The sequence below is a fragment of the Diabrotica undecimpunctata genome, chromosome 8 (genome assembly GCF_040954645.1).
Source record: "Diabrotica undecimpunctata isolate CICGRU chromosome 8, icDiaUnde3, whole genome shotgun sequence".
NCBI classification, from domain to species: Eukaryota; Metazoa; Arthropoda; class Insecta; order Coleoptera; family Chrysomelidae; genus Diabrotica; species Diabrotica undecimpunctata.
Genome location: NC_092810.1, coordinates 35,133,002 through 35,151,892, shown reverse-complemented (window position 1 = coordinate 35,151,892; position 18,891 = coordinate 35,133,002). Strand labels below are relative to the sequence as shown.

Below are 18,891 nucleotides of genomic sequence, written 5' to 3'. Positions count from 1 at the left end.
TGTGGGTTCAAGCCCTGGCTCGGGGTACAGAAAAATAAAAAAGGCTAACGCAGCAGTTTAAAATTCTAAAACGAATGTGTGGCGTAGACTAGAATTATGCTGGTGTCTAATCGGCCTAAGATGGAGCAGTACGGCAAGAGATAAGGGCTTGCGGCTCGGTGATACTTCTCCATAGATCCCTACCGGAGGGGCGTAGCGCCTATATTGTAATGTAACTTAGCTTCTTGGATAAATAGAAATGAATATCCAAACATACACCAGTTTTATTCATTATAAATCAATTACCAACTTGCATATGATGCGGCCCTTACATTCTTATTTTCTTATATGGTGGCCCCGAAATTTTAGTCTTCGGTCTGAGTCATCATCTGAAAGTTGGTGCACAATTTGTATGGATGAAATTTGTTTTTGGGCAACACTCAGTGTACTTTCCTTTGACTGATTCCACAGATAGACGCAACTTGTGCTGTAGAAGTAGTATGGTTCACTACCATTTCTGCAATTTTGTCAATTTTTTCTTCATCACTAATTGTTGGTCTACCAGATCGTTTGGCATCTTGAACACTAGTCGTTGATATAGGGCGATCGCGTGGAAATTGTTTCTACGTTCACCAATTATTAAGACAGCTACTACTTTGTCGGCTACAGTACGTACTATTCTGCCTATTTCAAAAACTTAGCAAAGTAAAAACAACTAGAGAATTGAAAAACGTCAACTTTTTTGACAAATATCCAGAGGCGGACGTTGGAATCTTTATTAATTAAACGCGAAACTATAATTTTAGTATTTATTTAATTTATTCTCAAAATCAGCTTAAACCCAAACACAATTAGTAATATTAGAGTATGATAACACATTTAGAGTATGATTGAATAGGCATGTTAATACCTTTCAAATGAGATATCGCTTGCCATAATGTCCCATTTTAAATTATCGCTCACAGTGGCTCTGTAACGTCATCTATGACTATTACGTCAACTGTAATGACTAGTCGAGAAGCCTACGTCCGTTTATTTCCTCCCTCCAAATTTCACTATTCTAAGTATAACCGTTTAAAAGATAGGAGGGGAAGAGACTTTGACTAGCACTGTATATGCATCAGTCTTGCTTTTCTATTTAGCAAAAACCTCTTAGCCCTTAGCATTGTTTGAATATAGGTATTTATTTTCAAATCTGAGAAGGTATAATGACTACGTATCTTCTACAAAAGTCAAACACTGCATTCTTCTTCTTATGACTGCCTAATAAGAATCCTTCCCTATTCAAAGTACTGCACTAATTATAAGATACTCATAACAAGAAGATTGTGGTATTTTTTCTACTCTAAGAGCTGTACAATTTAATAAGTTACTCATTTACAATGAGTAATATAGGCGTTCTTCTCTTCTTCACGTGCCATCTCCGCGACGGAGGTTGGCAATCATCATGGCTATTCTGATCTTAGATGCTGCTGCTCTGAATAGTTCAATTGATGTGCATCCGTACCATTCCCTCAAGTTACGCAACCATGAGATTCTTCTTCTTCCTACACTTCTCTTGCCCTGGATTTTCCCTTGTATAATCAATTGAAGTAGGTTGTATCTCTCATTACGCATAACATCCAATACTTCCATTCTTTTGTTGATTCTTGTCATGACTTCGTTGTTTGTTACATGCTCGGTCCATGATATCTTCAGGATTCTTCTATACACCCACATTTCAAATGCTTCCAACTTATTAGCAGTCGACGCGTTAAGTGTCCATGCTTCTAACCCATAAAGCAGAGTCGAGAAAATATAACACCTTGCCAGCCTAACTCTCAAGTTCAATTTTAGTTTTCTTGCACAAAGTACCTTTCTCATTTTATTGAAGTTTGTACGTGCTTTCTCTATTCGAACTTTGATTTCTTTGGAGTAATCGTTTGTGTGATTAATTATTGTGCCAAGATAGTGGTAGTTTTCAACTTGTTCTAAAGCACTACCGTTAATTGTCAGGCTTTCACCATTATTTTGGGTTTGTGATATCCTCATAAATTTGGTTTTCTTGGTGTTTATTGATAATCCATATTCTTCTCCATACTCAACTATCTTGTTCATTAGCTTTTGGAGGTCTTGGAGGTTGTCTGTTATTATGATAGTATCGTCCGCATATCTAATGTTGTTAATTGGTGTTCCATTGACCTTGATTACTGCTGTTTCTCCCTCAAGAGCTCTTTTCATAATTTCTTCAGAGTATGCATTGAATATTAGTGGTGACAATACACACCCCTGTCACACTCCTCTTTTAACTTCGAACTCTTCTGATGTGTGTTCATTAATGCGTACGTGTGCCTGCTGTTTATAATATAGATTTGTTATAATTCGAAGGTCATTGTGTTGTAGTTGTTTTGCTTTGAGGATGTCCATTAGCTCTTTGTGGCGGACTTTGTCGAAAGCTTTGTTGTAGTCTATGAAACAGACGTACATATCTTAGTTCACATCCGAGCATCTCTGGATTAGTACGTTGAATGCAAATAGAGCTTCACGGGTACCTACGCCATTACGGAATCCAAATTGAGTTTCTTCAATATAGGCGTTACTCTATCGTTAATCCTGACTTTGGCTGAGTTAGAGCTCAGCTGGCTATTGAGACTAAATTTTCCTTTATATAAACTGCATTTCGTGTCGATTTGGGGCAGTAACTAATGTCTTCACACATCAAGCTGGTTTTGTTGTCAACACTGATCTTGAAATGATTAAAAAAGACCCCCAATGCGGGCAAAAACTTGAAATGTTACTATTGTATTTGATATTTAAATATAAGTGTACTAATGTAAATGTCAGATAAATGCTTTTGCACAATCAGTAAAATGATCTACGAATTAAAAAAAATATATATAAACCCTTGCTTCCTCTATTGACTCGAAATCTTCCCCTCTGGACAAAGTTACTGCCGAAAAACCCAACTGCTCAAATATTGCGGGCGTGAATCACTCACCAAAAAACTAACATAACATTTTAACACTTGTTTTGTGCTGCTGTAGAGTAAGGAGGCTGGAATCCGTACCTTGGTCGCTTTAGATGACCAGGGAGGTGAGTCTCTATAACTCTTGTCATTTTAACTATTTTACAACTTTCCGATCATCATAATACCTCCCATCATGTGTCTTTTTCGCCATTTCGACTCTTACCCAGTTTGTAGAACCACACTGGACTCGATATACCGTAAAATCAAAACTGAATCAGACTTAATAGCCTCTAATACGTAGACGAACACAAACAAGCGCAGTTGTCGTGTCTTTTATTAGATATTAGCAGTAGTATTAGTTGTGTTGTTAAATATCGCAACTTAGTTATTTGGATATTTATCATTTGTATCCAAAAATAATAATCACAAAATAAAATATCATCAAATAATCGTTTTTTAGAAAGATGGCAACAACGCTTTTTAACGGCTTAAAATTCGGCTATATTTATATTTAACCTAATATTTGATTTGGCAGTTTTATCATCTTAGTTCAAAGAATTATTTCTTTGTTCATATGAATTAGTTTGTTTAATGGCAATTATTTAGTGACATTTAGTGACTTATTCGAGGCTTATCTACAGGAATAAAAATTTAAGGTAATGAATCGCCCTAGACCTAAGACGATACGTGCAAAATATCAGACCATTAGACCAGGTAAAGCATTATAAATACATTGGTTACGCCATTAACTACAAACTTAAACCAGAACAAAAAGCTAATGCCAGGTTTGCTCAAGCTAGAGAGAGTTCTTGATATTAGAATGATATTAAAACTTAATTTAAAAGGTAATTTTGGTCTGTCTGTTTTTTATGGAGTAATTGTAAAAGTTCCTGGACTGCACGAAAAATAAATGAACAAGTCTTAAACGTGATATTCTAAGAAAAAACGATTTTTGAGAAGAACGTCTCAAAACAAAAAAGACTGAGAAAGGTTTCGAAACATAACCACTTATTTCTAGTAATGGAGATATGGACCATTAAAAATTGAAATTCTAAACTCATAATGGCTTTCGGAAATGCGGGACTAGGAAGGAAAACTACACCACTAACTCAATATTATTAGCTTAACATTGCCAATAAACTTGAAACAGCTACCAATCATAGTATACTGAAATACTTTGGACACAGTAATAGAAAAAGATAAAGTATGGGAAGAACGATAGTTGCAGGTAATGGAATCACCAAAAAATCTAAGGGATGATCACCATTGAGGTGATCAGATCAAATAAATAACATAATCAGTTATTCATTTTGGACAGCAAAGCAAAATGCTCAAGGATGAGAGTTTTAAAGATAACTCATCTTTGAAAACACTATTTCGAAAAAGTCAAGGATTTTTTGTTGGAATACACCAGGTATCGTCTAAGAAATTCCTATAAGGTTGACAGAGAATGAAGATGAAACTAAACAAATTAGATCTACCATTGAGACTATCAGTTTAGTTAGTCCAACGATTATACAAGGTAAGGTAAAAGGAAAATAAACACAAGGAAAGGCAGTAGATCCTGGCTCACACCTGTGGGGAACTGGTTCGGTTCTAGATGAATGCAGATCTTTAATAATGAGTCCCACCTCCTCCAAGGGATATCAAGATGGTTGATGTACTAAGAACATTACGGAATGAGACTTTGATTCTAAGAGAAGATCTGATTGTGAGCACTGAACCTTGAGTGGAAGTAATTGTGGTACAAATAAATAAGTAGGGAGCCAAATTTAATAAGTAGAGACTTGTGCCAGTCAACTAGTCTCTAAACGAACTCGATGAGGCCGTTGCTACCTAAAGTCCGTTTAGAGATAATAGACCAGGGAAATAAGGTTTTTTTCCTGACACTGAGCCGGCCAGGCAAACGACAGTTGTTTTGAGTAGTATGGACCTCTTTAACAAAAACCCATATGTTTCCTGCAGTCAATTTTTTTGACTTAATTAGTTGTTAACAAATTAAGGCCAAAAAACGGTAAATTGTCACTTTTTTCGTCTATCGGCAAAAAGTGAAGCATATGAAACAAATTTAAGAATAATAAACTTATGTCATAAACCTCCAAATTTTTTATAAATATTAATAACTTTTTTAAAAATCAAGAACCTTTATATTATATAGAATGTTGGGTCTTGTAGTCTTCTTGTAGAAGTTATCGTAATTCTACGGATAATTTATAAAAGAAGAAGGATCATTCTATTAACTTTATTAAAAAAAATAAAGAAAAATAATTTTAAATATTGCAAAATTATTTTGCAAAAAAATCAATTTTTTGTTCATAAACAATTACAATAATTTTTCAACTGTTGCCTGCGGAAAAATTATTTGTTCATATTTGGAAAGCTTGCATTTTTCTATATGTTTAAAAAATGAAAAAAGTTGTCTTAAGACAATTTGGGACGAAATTAGTACCTTTTTTTTAAATTGATAGCAGCTTTATTCATAAAAATTAAGAAATCTAATTAGAGTCATATGAAACAACATACTTTAAAGTTTTAATGTGCAAAATTCGAAAAAGATTGCCTTTTAATGGAATCGTCCACAAAGCTTCAAAATGTGGTCCTAAAAATTGACCGGCTTTGAAACTCGCGGGGAGGGGAAAGGAGCTGTTAACTGTATGTCTGGTCTTTGTTGATGGATTTCGACGTTTTCTCTTTTTTAATTTGTATGTACTTTTTGCGTACATTGCGAATATGCATTATTCAAATACATAAATTGCTAAATAAATCATCTAATTTGTTTACACAATTTTTTTTTCAAATTTTTATTTTTTTTAGTTCTATTTGAGGTAATTTTTATCGTAAAACATAAATCTTTATGACTAATATATACTCATTCTATAAACGTCGCATATAATTTATTTATAATAGATTTTATGAGAAAAACAAATTATTCTATTTAATTATTTCTAAATATTAATTTTCTCAATGGAAAATTTTTCAATGTAACCTATTTATTTATTTGTTTAACAATTTTTAAATAAATTGTAAAAAATGATTTTTACTTCGAAATTACTTTTCTAATTATTGTGAGACGTAAGTTATTCCTGTATTTTTTTCGTAAAATACTTACTTTAAACGTAGAATGGAAATAAACAATAACAAATTCCGAAAAAAGCCAATTTTAACGTTTTCGAGGCTATTTTTCAATGGGTTGGACATCGAATTTAGAAAACAAAAAATATGAGGTGAAATCTTAAGTTCATTAGTTTTAAAATGCGCAAGTCCATTTTAGTTTTATAAGGCATACGCCAATTTAAAATATCCATAAAGAAATTGATATACCGTTGCGTTTCGAGATATAGGTATATTATATAATGAAATGAAAAAGACAGAAAATATTTGATTTCACGTTCAAAGCGTCTATGTATCTGTTAATACGTATTTCGACTTAATAAGTCTCATCAGAACAGTTATTCATAGCCGTTCTTAACGTGAAAAATAATATTCTCTGTCTTATTAGGAAGCATCAATAAAATGGTTTCGTTATGGACGCAATAGCGACATCTGATAGAAAAATCGGTAAGATAGTTTCGAAACAAATTCAGATTTCTGCTTTAATCTGGAGCTTTCTAAAAATTGCAAGGCATAGCCAGACGTTGATAAAGATGTTAATAGAGACATGGGGAATCTAAAATTTGCATTCCACGACATGTCTCCTCAACTAAGCAGAAATCCTTAACGAATTTGTTTCTTGTACTCATACAGAGTAGATTCGAATAAAATGAAAAAGACAGAAAAGATTTGATTTCACGTTCAAAGCGTCTATGTATCTGTTGATACGTATTTCGACTTAATAAGTCTCATCAGAACAGTTATTCATAGCCGTTCTTAACGTGAAAAATAATCTTCTCTGTCTTATTAGGAAGCAACAATAAAATGGCTTCGTTGTGGACGCAATAGCGACATCTGATAGAAAAATCGGTAAGATAGTTTCGAAACAAATTCAGATTTCTGCTTTAATCTGGAGCCTTCTAAAAATTGCAAGGCATACCCAGACGTTGATAAAGATGTTAATAGAGACATAGGGAATCTAAAATTTGCACTCCACGACATGTCTCCTCAACTAAGCAGAAATCCTTAACGAATTTGTTTCTTGTACTCATACAGAGTAGATCCGAATAAAATGAAAAAGACAGAAAAGATTTGATTTCACGTTCAAAGCGTCTATGTATCTGTTGATACGTATTTCGACTTAATAAGTCTCATCAGAACAGTTATTCATAGCCGTTCTTAACGTGAAAAATAATCTTCTCTGTCTTATTAGGAAGCAACAATAAAATGGCTTCGTTGTGGACGCAATAGCGACATCTGATAGAAAAATCGGTAAGATAGTTTCGAAACAAATTCAGATTTCTGCTTTAATCTGGAGCCTTCTAAAAATTGCAAGGCATAGCCAGACGTTGATAAAGATGTTAATAGAGACATAGGGAATCTAAAATTTGCATTCCACGACATGTCTCCTCAACTAAGCAGAAATCCTTAACGAATTTGTTTCTTGTACTCATACAGAGTAGATCCGAATAAAATGAAAAAGATAGAAAAGATTTGATTTCACGTTCAAAGCGTCTATGTATCTGTTGATACGTATTTCGACTTAATAAGTCTCATCAGAACAGTTATTCATAGCCGTTCTTAACGTGAAAAATAATCTTCTCTGTCTTATTAGGAAGCAACAATAAAATGGCTTCATTATGGACGCAATAGCGACATCTGATAGAAAAATCGGTAAGATAGTTTTGAAACAAATTCAGATATAGGTATATACTTGACGAACGTCTAAACTTTAACGCTCGAAACATTGTTTGTTTCTTACCCACAAGCTGAATCTCATTTTAATCGAACATTATAGTACAAAGTTGTTGAGACGTTCGTCAAGTCTATATATTCCGAATCTCAATGGTATATCAATTTGTTTATTTATATTTTAAACTGACTTTTGCAATATAAAATCAAGACTGAATTGCGTTTTTTTGAATTTGACTTAAGCTTTCATTTCATATTTTTTGTTTTTTTTTTAATTTGATTTCCAACCTATTACAAAATGGCCTCGAAAGACGTTAAAATTGTCTTTTTTCGGTCGTTTTAGTTGTTTATTTGCAATTTACGCTCCAAGTAAGCATTTTATATAAAAATCACAACAATGACTTTGGTCTTAAAATGTCCCATATTATTAAAAACATTGGTTTTGAAGTGGAAAAGGCAATAATTTGGCATCATTTATATATCGATTAAAACAAGTTTTAGCATGTGGGTATGAAATCGACTTTTTTCGACAAAAGCCACCCTGCTAGCACGTTTAGAAAGAAATACAACCTAGTTTACAAAGCAATACATAAACCAATACTATTTTTAGAAATAATTGAATAGGATAATTTGTTTTTTCATAAAATCTATTATTTATTTTTACACACAACAAGCCGTTAAGGACTAGGGCAAAATAAAATCTACTATAAATAAATAATTTACGACGTTTATTGAAGAAATAAATATTAATCATAAATATTTATGTTTTACAATAAAAATAATCTTAAATAATACTAAAAAAAAATTGTTTAAACAAGTTAGATGGTTTCTTTAACAATTTATTTATTTAAATAATACATATTCGTAATGTACGCAAAGAATACATACTAATTAAAAAATGAACCGTCGAAATCCATAAACTAGAACCAGAGTTACTTTCAACAGCTCCTTCCGCATCCACCGCTCTCACTAGTTTCAAATCCGGCTAATTTTTAGAACCACATTTTGAAGCTTTGTGGACGACTCCGTTAAAGGCAATCTTTTCGATTTTTTGCACATTAAAACTCTAAAGTATGTTGTTTCAAATGACACGAATTAGATCTCTTAATTGTTATATACAAAGCTGCTGTAAATTAAAAAAAAAGGGACTAACTTCGTCCCAAATTGTCCTAAGACAACTTTCTCTTTTTTTTTTTTTTAATTTGTAGCAAAATGCAAAAACTTATGAACTATGAACAAATAATTTTCCTGCTAACAAAAGTTGAAAAGTTATTTTAATTGTTTATAAGCATAAACTTAATGTTTTTGCAAAATAATTTTGCACTAATTAAAATTATTGTTCTTTATTTTATTTTTTTAATAAAGTTGATAGAATGATCTTTCTTGTTTCGTAAGCTATCCGTAGAATTACCGTAACTTCATCATTTTCTGATTTATATTAAGGTCGCGGCATATTATCGTGCACGTATAGTTTCCGGCACGTAGCGTTTCCACTCCAGCAATTGGGCTGCGCGTTCACATTTTCATACATACAACGTTTCAGTTTGGTTCGGTGAAGATATGATCTCGCTTTTCGCGACAAAAATTATGTGCAATTGCTCTTCTACTTAACGATGAAGAATGAAAAACTGTGTTAAAAAGAAGGTTTGAAGTACATCCAATGCTAAGAGAAAGAAAGAAGGAATGTGAATACAGGACTTTATACAGAGAATTAATTGATGACGATGAAAAATATTATGGATATTTTAGAATAAATAGGATTCAGTTTAAATATGTTTTAAATTTAATTTCACCTTCAGTTAAAAAACAAAATACTACATTTAACGAACCCATACATATCAAACCAAAAAATATTTTTAAAAAGAAGAGGTATCACTTCCGTACAAAAGTCCTAATTGTTTATAACTTCCGTGATTAATTGTCACAAAGCAATAAAAACACATAAAATCAAACAAATACCTAAATAAACAAGGGGAAAACGACGGACATCTAATTCACATTATCCTTACCAACCGGTTACGACTCGTTACGTAGCCGTCGGTGTCAGTAAAATATTGTTTTCGATTATACTGAACGGAAACGTTAAGTGTCTGAAACGCAAAGTTCCGGACAGTGTGCGTTGTTCATATTTAAAACCATTTAAATTATATTTTTCGGAAACTAAACGTTATGTGGTGGAAACGCAACGTGCATGATAATATGCCACGACTTTAAGAACATTGCTTTTAAACAATTTGACCGATCTCGTTGAAATTTTGATCATATTTTAAACACTACAAGACCCAACATTCTTTGTAATATGAAGGTTCAAGTTGATTTTTAAAAAAGGTATTAATATTTATAAAAAATCGAAATTTCTGACTTATTTTGCAACTTTCTAAGCAAAAAATAAGGATAAATACATTAAAAAAAACGCCATGTTGAAGGTTTTTATATGACTTATACCGCTATAAATTTACCGCTTTTCGTCCTTAATTTGTTAATAACTAATTAATTCAAAAAAATCGACTACAGGAAACTAATAGGTTTTTGTTACAGAGTTCCATACTACTCAAAACAGCTGTTGTTTGCCTGGCCGGTTCAGTGTCACAAACAGGGTACTTTTTTTGCTTATTTCCCTGGCCTATAACTTTTCCGGACCAGTAACCCTCGTTTGGAGTTTACTTTGGCATGAAATGAATCTACTTAAAATTTTAACAATCTATAAAATTATCAGCAAACTTGTAATCTAATACCAATTAAATAACCCAATAGCCCATATATTTAGTGGCTACATAAGTATACCTAGTAGCAGCACTGTAGATGAAATATTTATTCCGAAATAATAGTAACGTATATTCTGTAGCCCAACCCTAACTAGACGAAGCATGGGGAGGTCTTCGAAAGATATGAATTAGTCGTACGTCTGTAGTACCCAAAAAAAGTATGAGAACTATATAAAAAGTTATGTACAGCATTGGATAAACGCTGGATAGGACTGAGGAAAAATTATTTATTTAATGAAAGTTCCGAAAAAGTCTCAAGTATCGGGGTCCTTTTGATAATACTATAACTTCTCGATGATATTTGCTTACGTATTTTACCAAAAAAAAAATATTTAATAAGTATACATTTGTATAAAAATTATTTTGTTCTAATGTTAATAAATTGTTAAAAAGTCTATAATGTGGTTCTACAAATGTTCACATATATATTTCATCCCTTGCTATATACCCATAATATCTATTTATTAATATATAAGTAAGTTACATAAACTGTTTAAATGTCAACATTATATTACTTTATTGACATTAGCAAATTTACACTAGCACATCTACACGTTTGTCTCTATTGACGCTTGGCTTGGTACTTATCTGTTTGCTTTTGTTTTCTCAGTCTAGACGTTGTTCCTATGTAGTACTTCAAAAAAATTCACCACGACAGAAAATGTGTGATTGTTTCATAGATTTTTAGCTAAATCAGTTTAATACGTATAGTAAAATTAGTCACACATTTTTGCATGTGATGTACATTATTTGGATCTCACTGTTTTCGCACTTTTTCTATCTGGTAGGAACTGTAGTTTTGAAATATGGCATAAACTTATTTGCTGGAATACTTGTGTAAATTTCCCCAGATCTGGGGAAATTTCAGGTCACTTGACCAAAATGAAGCTCTTTCATTGGTTGAAATGATCAAAATTTACCAATTTTTCCTAAAATCTAGGATTTTTAACATTATTTTTAAAAATTCATTTTAGTTTATTTTTTCTGCTTAATACTTGGATCACAAAGTATCACAATTAAAGACCTAAATATATGTACAATATATTTTAGACGTCATGGTCGAAAGATAACCAAACTGAACCTTTTAAATTCCTGTATTTGGGTAAAAATCGGTAAATTTTCATTGAGTGCACTTATTTAACGAGCTGAATACTAAAAAATATTGTTTTGATCGAATTTATGTGCACAAGTTTAAATAAGGATGCCATATTTCTTGTAAATATTGAGTAGTTTTACCTTCTTTCAAATTGTGAGTTGCTACGGCACTGTGCTGTTATAGAGTACCGATGCTGGCGCGAAGACATTGGAGATGGTCCACCATCAAGGCGGTAAGCTTAAAAAATGTGTTAAAAAATAATAAGGTTGTTGGTGTTTTGCTGATATAAGTCTTATTATTCGATGTAGTCTTTTGTTTTATTGCATATTTACGTTGAAAAACGACAAACTATATCATAATCGAACTTGATTACTGACTTGTTATAAAATATCTATTGTCATTTGAGTGAAACATTAAGAACGATAAAACACATTATATTTAATCACCAGATGGGTCTTTATTTATGGACTTGATTGACCAGACTAAATTGATCTATTTATAGTCCGGTCAAAGAGTATTTTTTACGTTTTAAAAATTACACAGGTTCAAATGGTACAATGTTAAAAATATTATTACAAATATTAAATCAAAAACTGCACTGCTGGTAACCTGCCTAGAATAGAAAAGTCACTTATAATAACAATTTTTATGTACTGGCTCCATCAGTAACATCGTTACCAGAAATTCCTTTATATCTTGTTTCAAAAAGTTTCAAAAAGCCATGGTTTTAATTACGAAGAAAATTGTCCCAAGCAAGAAGTATAGGCCAGTAAAGGAAAAAAGTTGAAAAAATCTTATACGGGTTTTTGAAGATTCTAAAAGGTATATGGGGGATAGCTGATGACAAACCCTTGAAGTCGTGCAGCTGATTTGGCTTTGTTTTTTTTTAAACAGTCATAAAAAGTGAAAAATATTTTTTTTATAAAAAATTTATTATATTTTATTTTTTATTATTATATTTTTATAAAAAAATGGTTCAAATAAAAGTTGTAGATCTTAAAAAGTTCTTTAGTTTGCAAGTTTCTAAATTAAAATACATAAACACTTGACCGAGATAATGGCAATAAACCCTTATTTTTGCACTAATTTATAAATTTTAGTGACTAGAGGATTCTTTGAGTTGTCAATTTTAATATACAAGGTGTAACAAAAAGGTAGGTCATAAATTACCTAAATCTCGTATTCTGGGACCAAAAATAGTTCGATTGGACCTTACTTAGTACACATGTGCACAAAAAAATTGATTTTTTCCAATATATCGAAAACTATTAGATATTTTATATTGAAACTGGACATGTGGCTTTATTATGACAGGAATATCTTTAAAAAAAAATAATAACAGTGAAATTTGTACAACCCATAAAAATTTATGGGGGTTTTGTATCCTTAAACCGCCCCAAATGTTTGTATACGTTCTAATTAAATCATTATTGTGGTATCATTAGATAAACACAATGTTTTAAAACATTTTTACCTCCTAGTACTTTTTCAATAAGCTAGTTTTATCGAGATGCGGCTTCATTTTTAATATGTTTCAAAATTTTTTAGTACCTAACAAAATATAAATAAATTTTCATTATATTACCTGGTCTCTATAATCTTATTTAACCATTTACAAATACAGTGCTCTCTCTTTATAACGATTCTCTATATAACGATAATTCCCCTTTAACGATGAAAATAGTAAACGTTGTTTGGTTCGTCATAAGGACAATGTATTAATTCTTTCTCTATACCGATATTGTTCTCTCTTTATAGCGATGACGTTTCGACGTTCAATAGTCAACTTAATTCACGTCTTCCCATTTCCAGTTTCAGTTGTGTCCCAGAGTTCGGTAACAGGATGAAGTTGCGGAAACCTTAGCACGAAGATTTAGATCGCGCTATGCTTCAGTGGTTCCATCAGCAGCGTATGAATCATATTCCACTTTCTGGACCTGTGGTCAGGACAAAAGCTGAGTCTTTTACAACTGAGCTTAGAATTGAGGATTTTAAGGCTCCTGAGGGTTAGCTAAGCAAGTGGAAGCTGCGGCACAAGATCAACTATGGGTAGATCAGCAGATAGTCTTGTTTTTTAGGCTTGATGAGACTGGATTGTTTTTTAAACTGACACCAAACAGAACTTAAAAATTTAAATTGGAAAAGTGTGTTGGTGAAAAGGTCTCTACGGTTTTAGTGGCCGCTAACATGGCAGGTTCAGTAAAGAGAAAATTGTTAGTGATAGTGAAGTCGAAAGAACCACGCTGCTTTTGACATCAAAAATCTAAACGCTACCTACAAACCAAACAAGAGTGCGTGGATTAGTTCGAAAATTTTTGAAGAAGTAAATGAGATGTCGAGCGTAAAGGGAAAAAATTCTTCTGCTTGTAGAGAATTGTCCTGCTCATCCTGTACTGTGCGACCTTCAAAACATTGAACCCTGCTTTCTGCCAGCAAACACAATGAGTGTCCTTCAGCCCATGGACCAAAGTGTCATCAAGAGTTTGAAAAGCCATTACAGGAGAAGACTTTTGATGGAATCGGTTGAGAACAATGGCGATTTCAAACTAAACGTTCTTGACGCCATCCTAATGATTAGTAAATCCTGTTACGAGGTGATGAGCAATACGATAAAACATTCCATCAAATACGCAGGATGGCTGAAAGATCAAGGATTGACTGAGAATGAAGATGACCTGCCGTTAGCTGTTTGGACCAGACAGTTTGAACTTTCTATCACCTTCTATCTCCATCAGGGCCCCTTCCAATCCAACGTCCAGTATACTGATCGAAAAGCTGTTCTCTTATTTCATTATGGTAATCCGCTTAAGCGCCATCCTGTAAAAACCAAATATTTTTTCTGTCTGCGAGATTGACCTCTAAGTACTCGGGTAACACGTTTTGTGGAAAGTGTAAATAATTTTCACCGTTTAAATTGTGTAGAAGAAATACTGGCCGTATTGGGTTATTATCCACAATTCCTGCCCAAACATTGACTTTAAAATTTCTTTGGTGAATGAGACTTTTTTGCGTGAGGGCGGCCTAGATGTGCGTGTTATGACGTAGCTTCGTCGGTAAACAAAACATGATTAAAAATTGACATTTTGTGTGTTTTCCGTTAAAAACCAATTGCAAAGCCCCATTCTTTTAGGATAATCATCATCCAGTAATTCTTGAACGGGTGTTAAATAATAAGGATGAAACTGCCGTTCCTTGAATCTTCTCCAAATCCTCATGTGATAAACATCTAATTGAGCCGCTACTACTCTTGTACTGCTTCCAGAGATATTTCTTCAATTGTTTCCAAAATCTCTTCATCGTTTTTATCTACTTTTGGTCGACCATTATTACCAACAAGTTGCGGTCGTAATGTGCCTGTCTCTCGTAAACGAGGATCAGTGGAAATAAATAATCGACTGCCTGGTGTATTTCAATTAGGATATTTTTCTGTGTAACGCCTTGCAGCTGCTGCACTATTCCCTTGGCATTCACCTGTCATTACCAAATTACCAATAATTATCTAAAACCCTAATTTAGCCTGCTCAAACTTACCAAGGAATTAAATGCATATCTACCATTTCTGAAAACGTGTACACCATTGTAATAGAAAATTTGGTTTTTCTTAATAATGTTAAATGCACAATAATTGTAATATTTATTACTGACAATCTGTATTGTTGATGCTACTATTTAATACATAGTAACCATAACAACAAGTGTTATACAGCCGACTGGAGAATTTTTAAAACATAATAAAAAAGTAGCCTCATCTCGATAAAAACTGGCTTAACTAGAAAGTTTTAAGAGGCAAAAAAGTTTTAAAAACATTGTGTTTAACTAATGGTACCACAATAATAATTTAATTGGAACGTATACACACATTTGAGGGGGTTTAAGGGTACAAAACCCCATAAAATTTTTATGTGGTCTACAAACTTCACTGTTATTATTTTTTTAAAGATATTCCTGCCATAATAAAGCCACATGTCCAGTTTCAATATAAAATCTCTAATAGTTTTCGATATATTGGAAAAAGTCGATTTTCTTTTTGTAACTTCAAAGGGCTGTAACTATTTTTATGTACATTATTTGTACTGAGGTAAGTTAGGTCCAATCGAACTATTTTTGATCCCAGAGTACGCGATTTAATTTCTGACCTACATTTTTGGTACACCCAGTATATTAAAAAATATCAACATTTTATCAAAATTGTTATTAAAAGAACCGTTTGAAAATGGCTGACTTTTTAGCTTTTAAACATTTATAATAACTTTGTTAGTAAAGATGGCAAAAAAGATGATCTGTCCTCTCTCTTTCCTTGTCCAAGGTTGGAACCAATTCGACCAAGAAATTAGTAACTGATCAATTGGTCGTAATAAATAATCAAGCTGTAGTAAATAACCAAGGGTGACACATCTATAATGAATTTACTTAATTAATTTTAAGTTGTTTTATTAAGTTAAAAAGTTTATATTACCTTTTGAATCTTTTCTTCTTCCTATACCGTCCCCATTAACGGAGGTTGGCGACCACATTTTTAAAAGCTTCTCTGTCTTTTGCAACGTGGAATAATTCGTCTACAGTCATGTTTGTCCAGTCTCGAATATTTCGCAGCCATGACTTCCTCTTTCTACCTATTCCCTTTTTGCCATCGACTCTACCCTGCATGATGACCTGCAGAAGACTATATTTATTATTTCTTAGTATGTGTCCAAGGTATGCAGTCTTGCGTACTTCTATCGTTCTCAACAATTTTTTGTCTCGACCCATTCTTCTCAGCACTTCCTCATTGGTGACCCTGGCAGTCCATGGGATTCTCAACATTCTCCGGTATATCCAAAGTTCAAAGGCTTCAATCTTTTTAACTATTTGCGCTTTTAGTGTCCACGTTTCTACCCCGTACAATAGTTGCGACCAGACGTAACATTCAACAAACCTCAGTCTCAGCGCAATATTCAGATTTTTGTCACAGAACAATTGTTTGAATTTTAAGAACGCTGCCCTCGCCATTTCTATTCGTACCCGGATCTCTTGGTCTGGATCTAATTCTGTGTTGATGTAAGCTCCCAGATATTTATATTTTGTCACTCTCTCTATTTGCTGTCCACCAAGAGTTAGTTGTTCATTATTTATTGGACTCCTTGATACTATCATAAATTTGGTCTTATCTGTGTTGATGTCAAGTCCCATTTGAATGCATTCACTATTTATTGCATCTAGTAAAGTTTGTAGATCTTCCATACTCTCAGCCATAATTACCGTGTCATCTGCAAATCTCATGGTGTTTACGATTTCTCCACCAATTCTTATTCCCTCTTTTCTTTCCCATAAGGCTTTTATGAATATGACCTGTGAGTACACGTTGAAAAGCGTCGGAGACAAGACGCATCCTTGCCTAACCCCTCTCGCAATTTTTTGAATAAAAACCACCTTTTGAATAAAAAAGTAATTTTAATAAAAATAGTACGTACTCCTTTTAAGAATGTCATTTATTTTGCTCCAAACACTTACAAATTTTTAATACGATTTTAAGGGTTTTTTGCAAAGTAAAGAACTTTTTAAGGTCTACAACTTTTATTTGAACCATTTTTCTCTAAAATGTATAATTTATAGGAAAAAAAGAATTTGTCACTTTTTGTGATTGTTTAAAAAAACAAAGCAAAATCAGCTGCATGTCTTCAAGGATTTGTCATCAGCTATCACTCGTATACTTTTTAGAGCCATCAAAAATTGGTATGAGATTTTTACATGGAATCGATTGTTTTTTTTTCAGGATGGGCTGCAGTATAAATGCTTCATTATAATTTCTATACTTACATTGTATATTCTGTAAGAAAATTCCTTTTTAGCATTGACTTCCCCGGTAGTGCCTAAACAAAAGAACTTTGCTTATAGTAAATAGATTATCAGTACCCCATTTATTTGTTATTTATATCTCCTCTATCTATCTTAAGTATCCCTGTGTGCTTTTCCTGTTTCTCTATCTTTTTTTCATACTGCATCATCTCTTCTATAGAAGATCATGGATTCTATTCTCACCATGACTATATTTCTATGTCGTTTAAAGCTCCTTTCAAGTATTTCCTTAAGGCGCTTAAATGCATGTTCTACGTGCGTTCTAAATGACCCAGCAAGGGATTTTCCAGTTTACTATTTGTTTGGATCCACTATTCTCTATTTTGATGTACAGTTTCGAAAAACTTGCCGAGTACTTTTATTTTTCTTCTATATTTTCTACAGTAGATCGGGCGATACTGGATTCTAAGGTGAACGTAGTTTACTACAGTGCTGTCAATGATTTTATTTCTAACGATATTTTTAATGTGTTAATGTACAAAACAAAAACTACCACTAAATATGTCGAAAACGTGTCTATATGTGCCCCTTCCAGTAAAAATTTAAAGACTACAACAAATTTTAACACATTTCGTATAGTTTATCATTTAAACCTTTTTAGAAATCGGTTATTGGTAAACTAACCTTAACTAAAAACTGGTTTTGGAAGACATTTTTCCCGCCTAATAAAACTGGTACAACTAGAGAGTGCTCATTGGTGCAGGCTAACATTTTTTCGTTTGTAGAGTCACGAAGTTGGCATGAAGACCCTGGTCATGCTGGATGAACAGGGCGGTAAGCATTCTATTCATTTATTGTAACCTGCTGGGGCGAAATTCTCGAATTCGATGGAATCGATTGGCGTGAACGCGCTCATTTTAGCTACCCTTGCTATGCTAATAGAAAAGGACCGATTAGTAAACTAACCGAATGTTTGAAAGATTAGCTGGGATGAGAGCTTCCACGACAATCCCTTTCGTAAACTTTGAGAATTTAATCTCAGACTTTAGGTAAACTCCGAAGGGTGTATTCAGATTGTACATACATGCTTTTTGTGAAATTATCAAATGCATTAGATTAAATGTGCCTTTTATTCTCGCCAAGAATAATTTCTGATAAATTAAACTCATAGATGCTCGCAATTTTGACAAATCTTATCTTCTATTCTAAAAATAACATGAGAAGGATTTTATTACAAAAGGAAAACACAATATTATAGAAGACATTTTAGAAATGGATTATTTAAATCATATAATGCAATAGTCTTTGAGAAACTTCTTTAAGCAACGACCTGCTCAAAAAATCTTCGAAGGTAAATCATTCAATTAATCTCAGGATAATAAATGAACTCGAAATTTATCGAGATTAAAACTGAAGACACTTTTAAGCATAATAAGAGTAGTGTAATCCGAGTACTGCGCCACTTAAGATAAATTTGTAAATAAATCCAAGTTTGATTCGCTAATTTGATCTTTTAAAAAAATACACATGTCTTTAAATGCAAAAAT

General features: G+C 32.7%; 1 protein-coding gene across 3 annotated transcripts in view; it reads left to right on the top strand.

The window, feature by feature from the left end:
* The window catches only part of Snap25 (Synaptosomal-associated protein 25kDa), a 137,090-nt gene that overhangs the window by 63,134 nt on the left and 55,065 nt on the right, over window positions 1–18,891 (top strand). Inside the window, exon 4 of one of the 3 annotated variants that reach the window (XM_072540071.1) lies at window positions 3,003–3,051. In XM_072540071.1, the coding sequence (XP_072396172.1) occupies window positions 3,003–3,051 (49 nt within the window). Of the gene's footprint in view, window positions 1–3,002; window positions 3,052–11,752; window positions 11,802–18,129; window positions 18,179–18,891 lie in introns of all 3 variants that reach the window. The other 2 variants (XM_072540070.1, XM_072540069.1) reach the window with 2 other exon arrangements.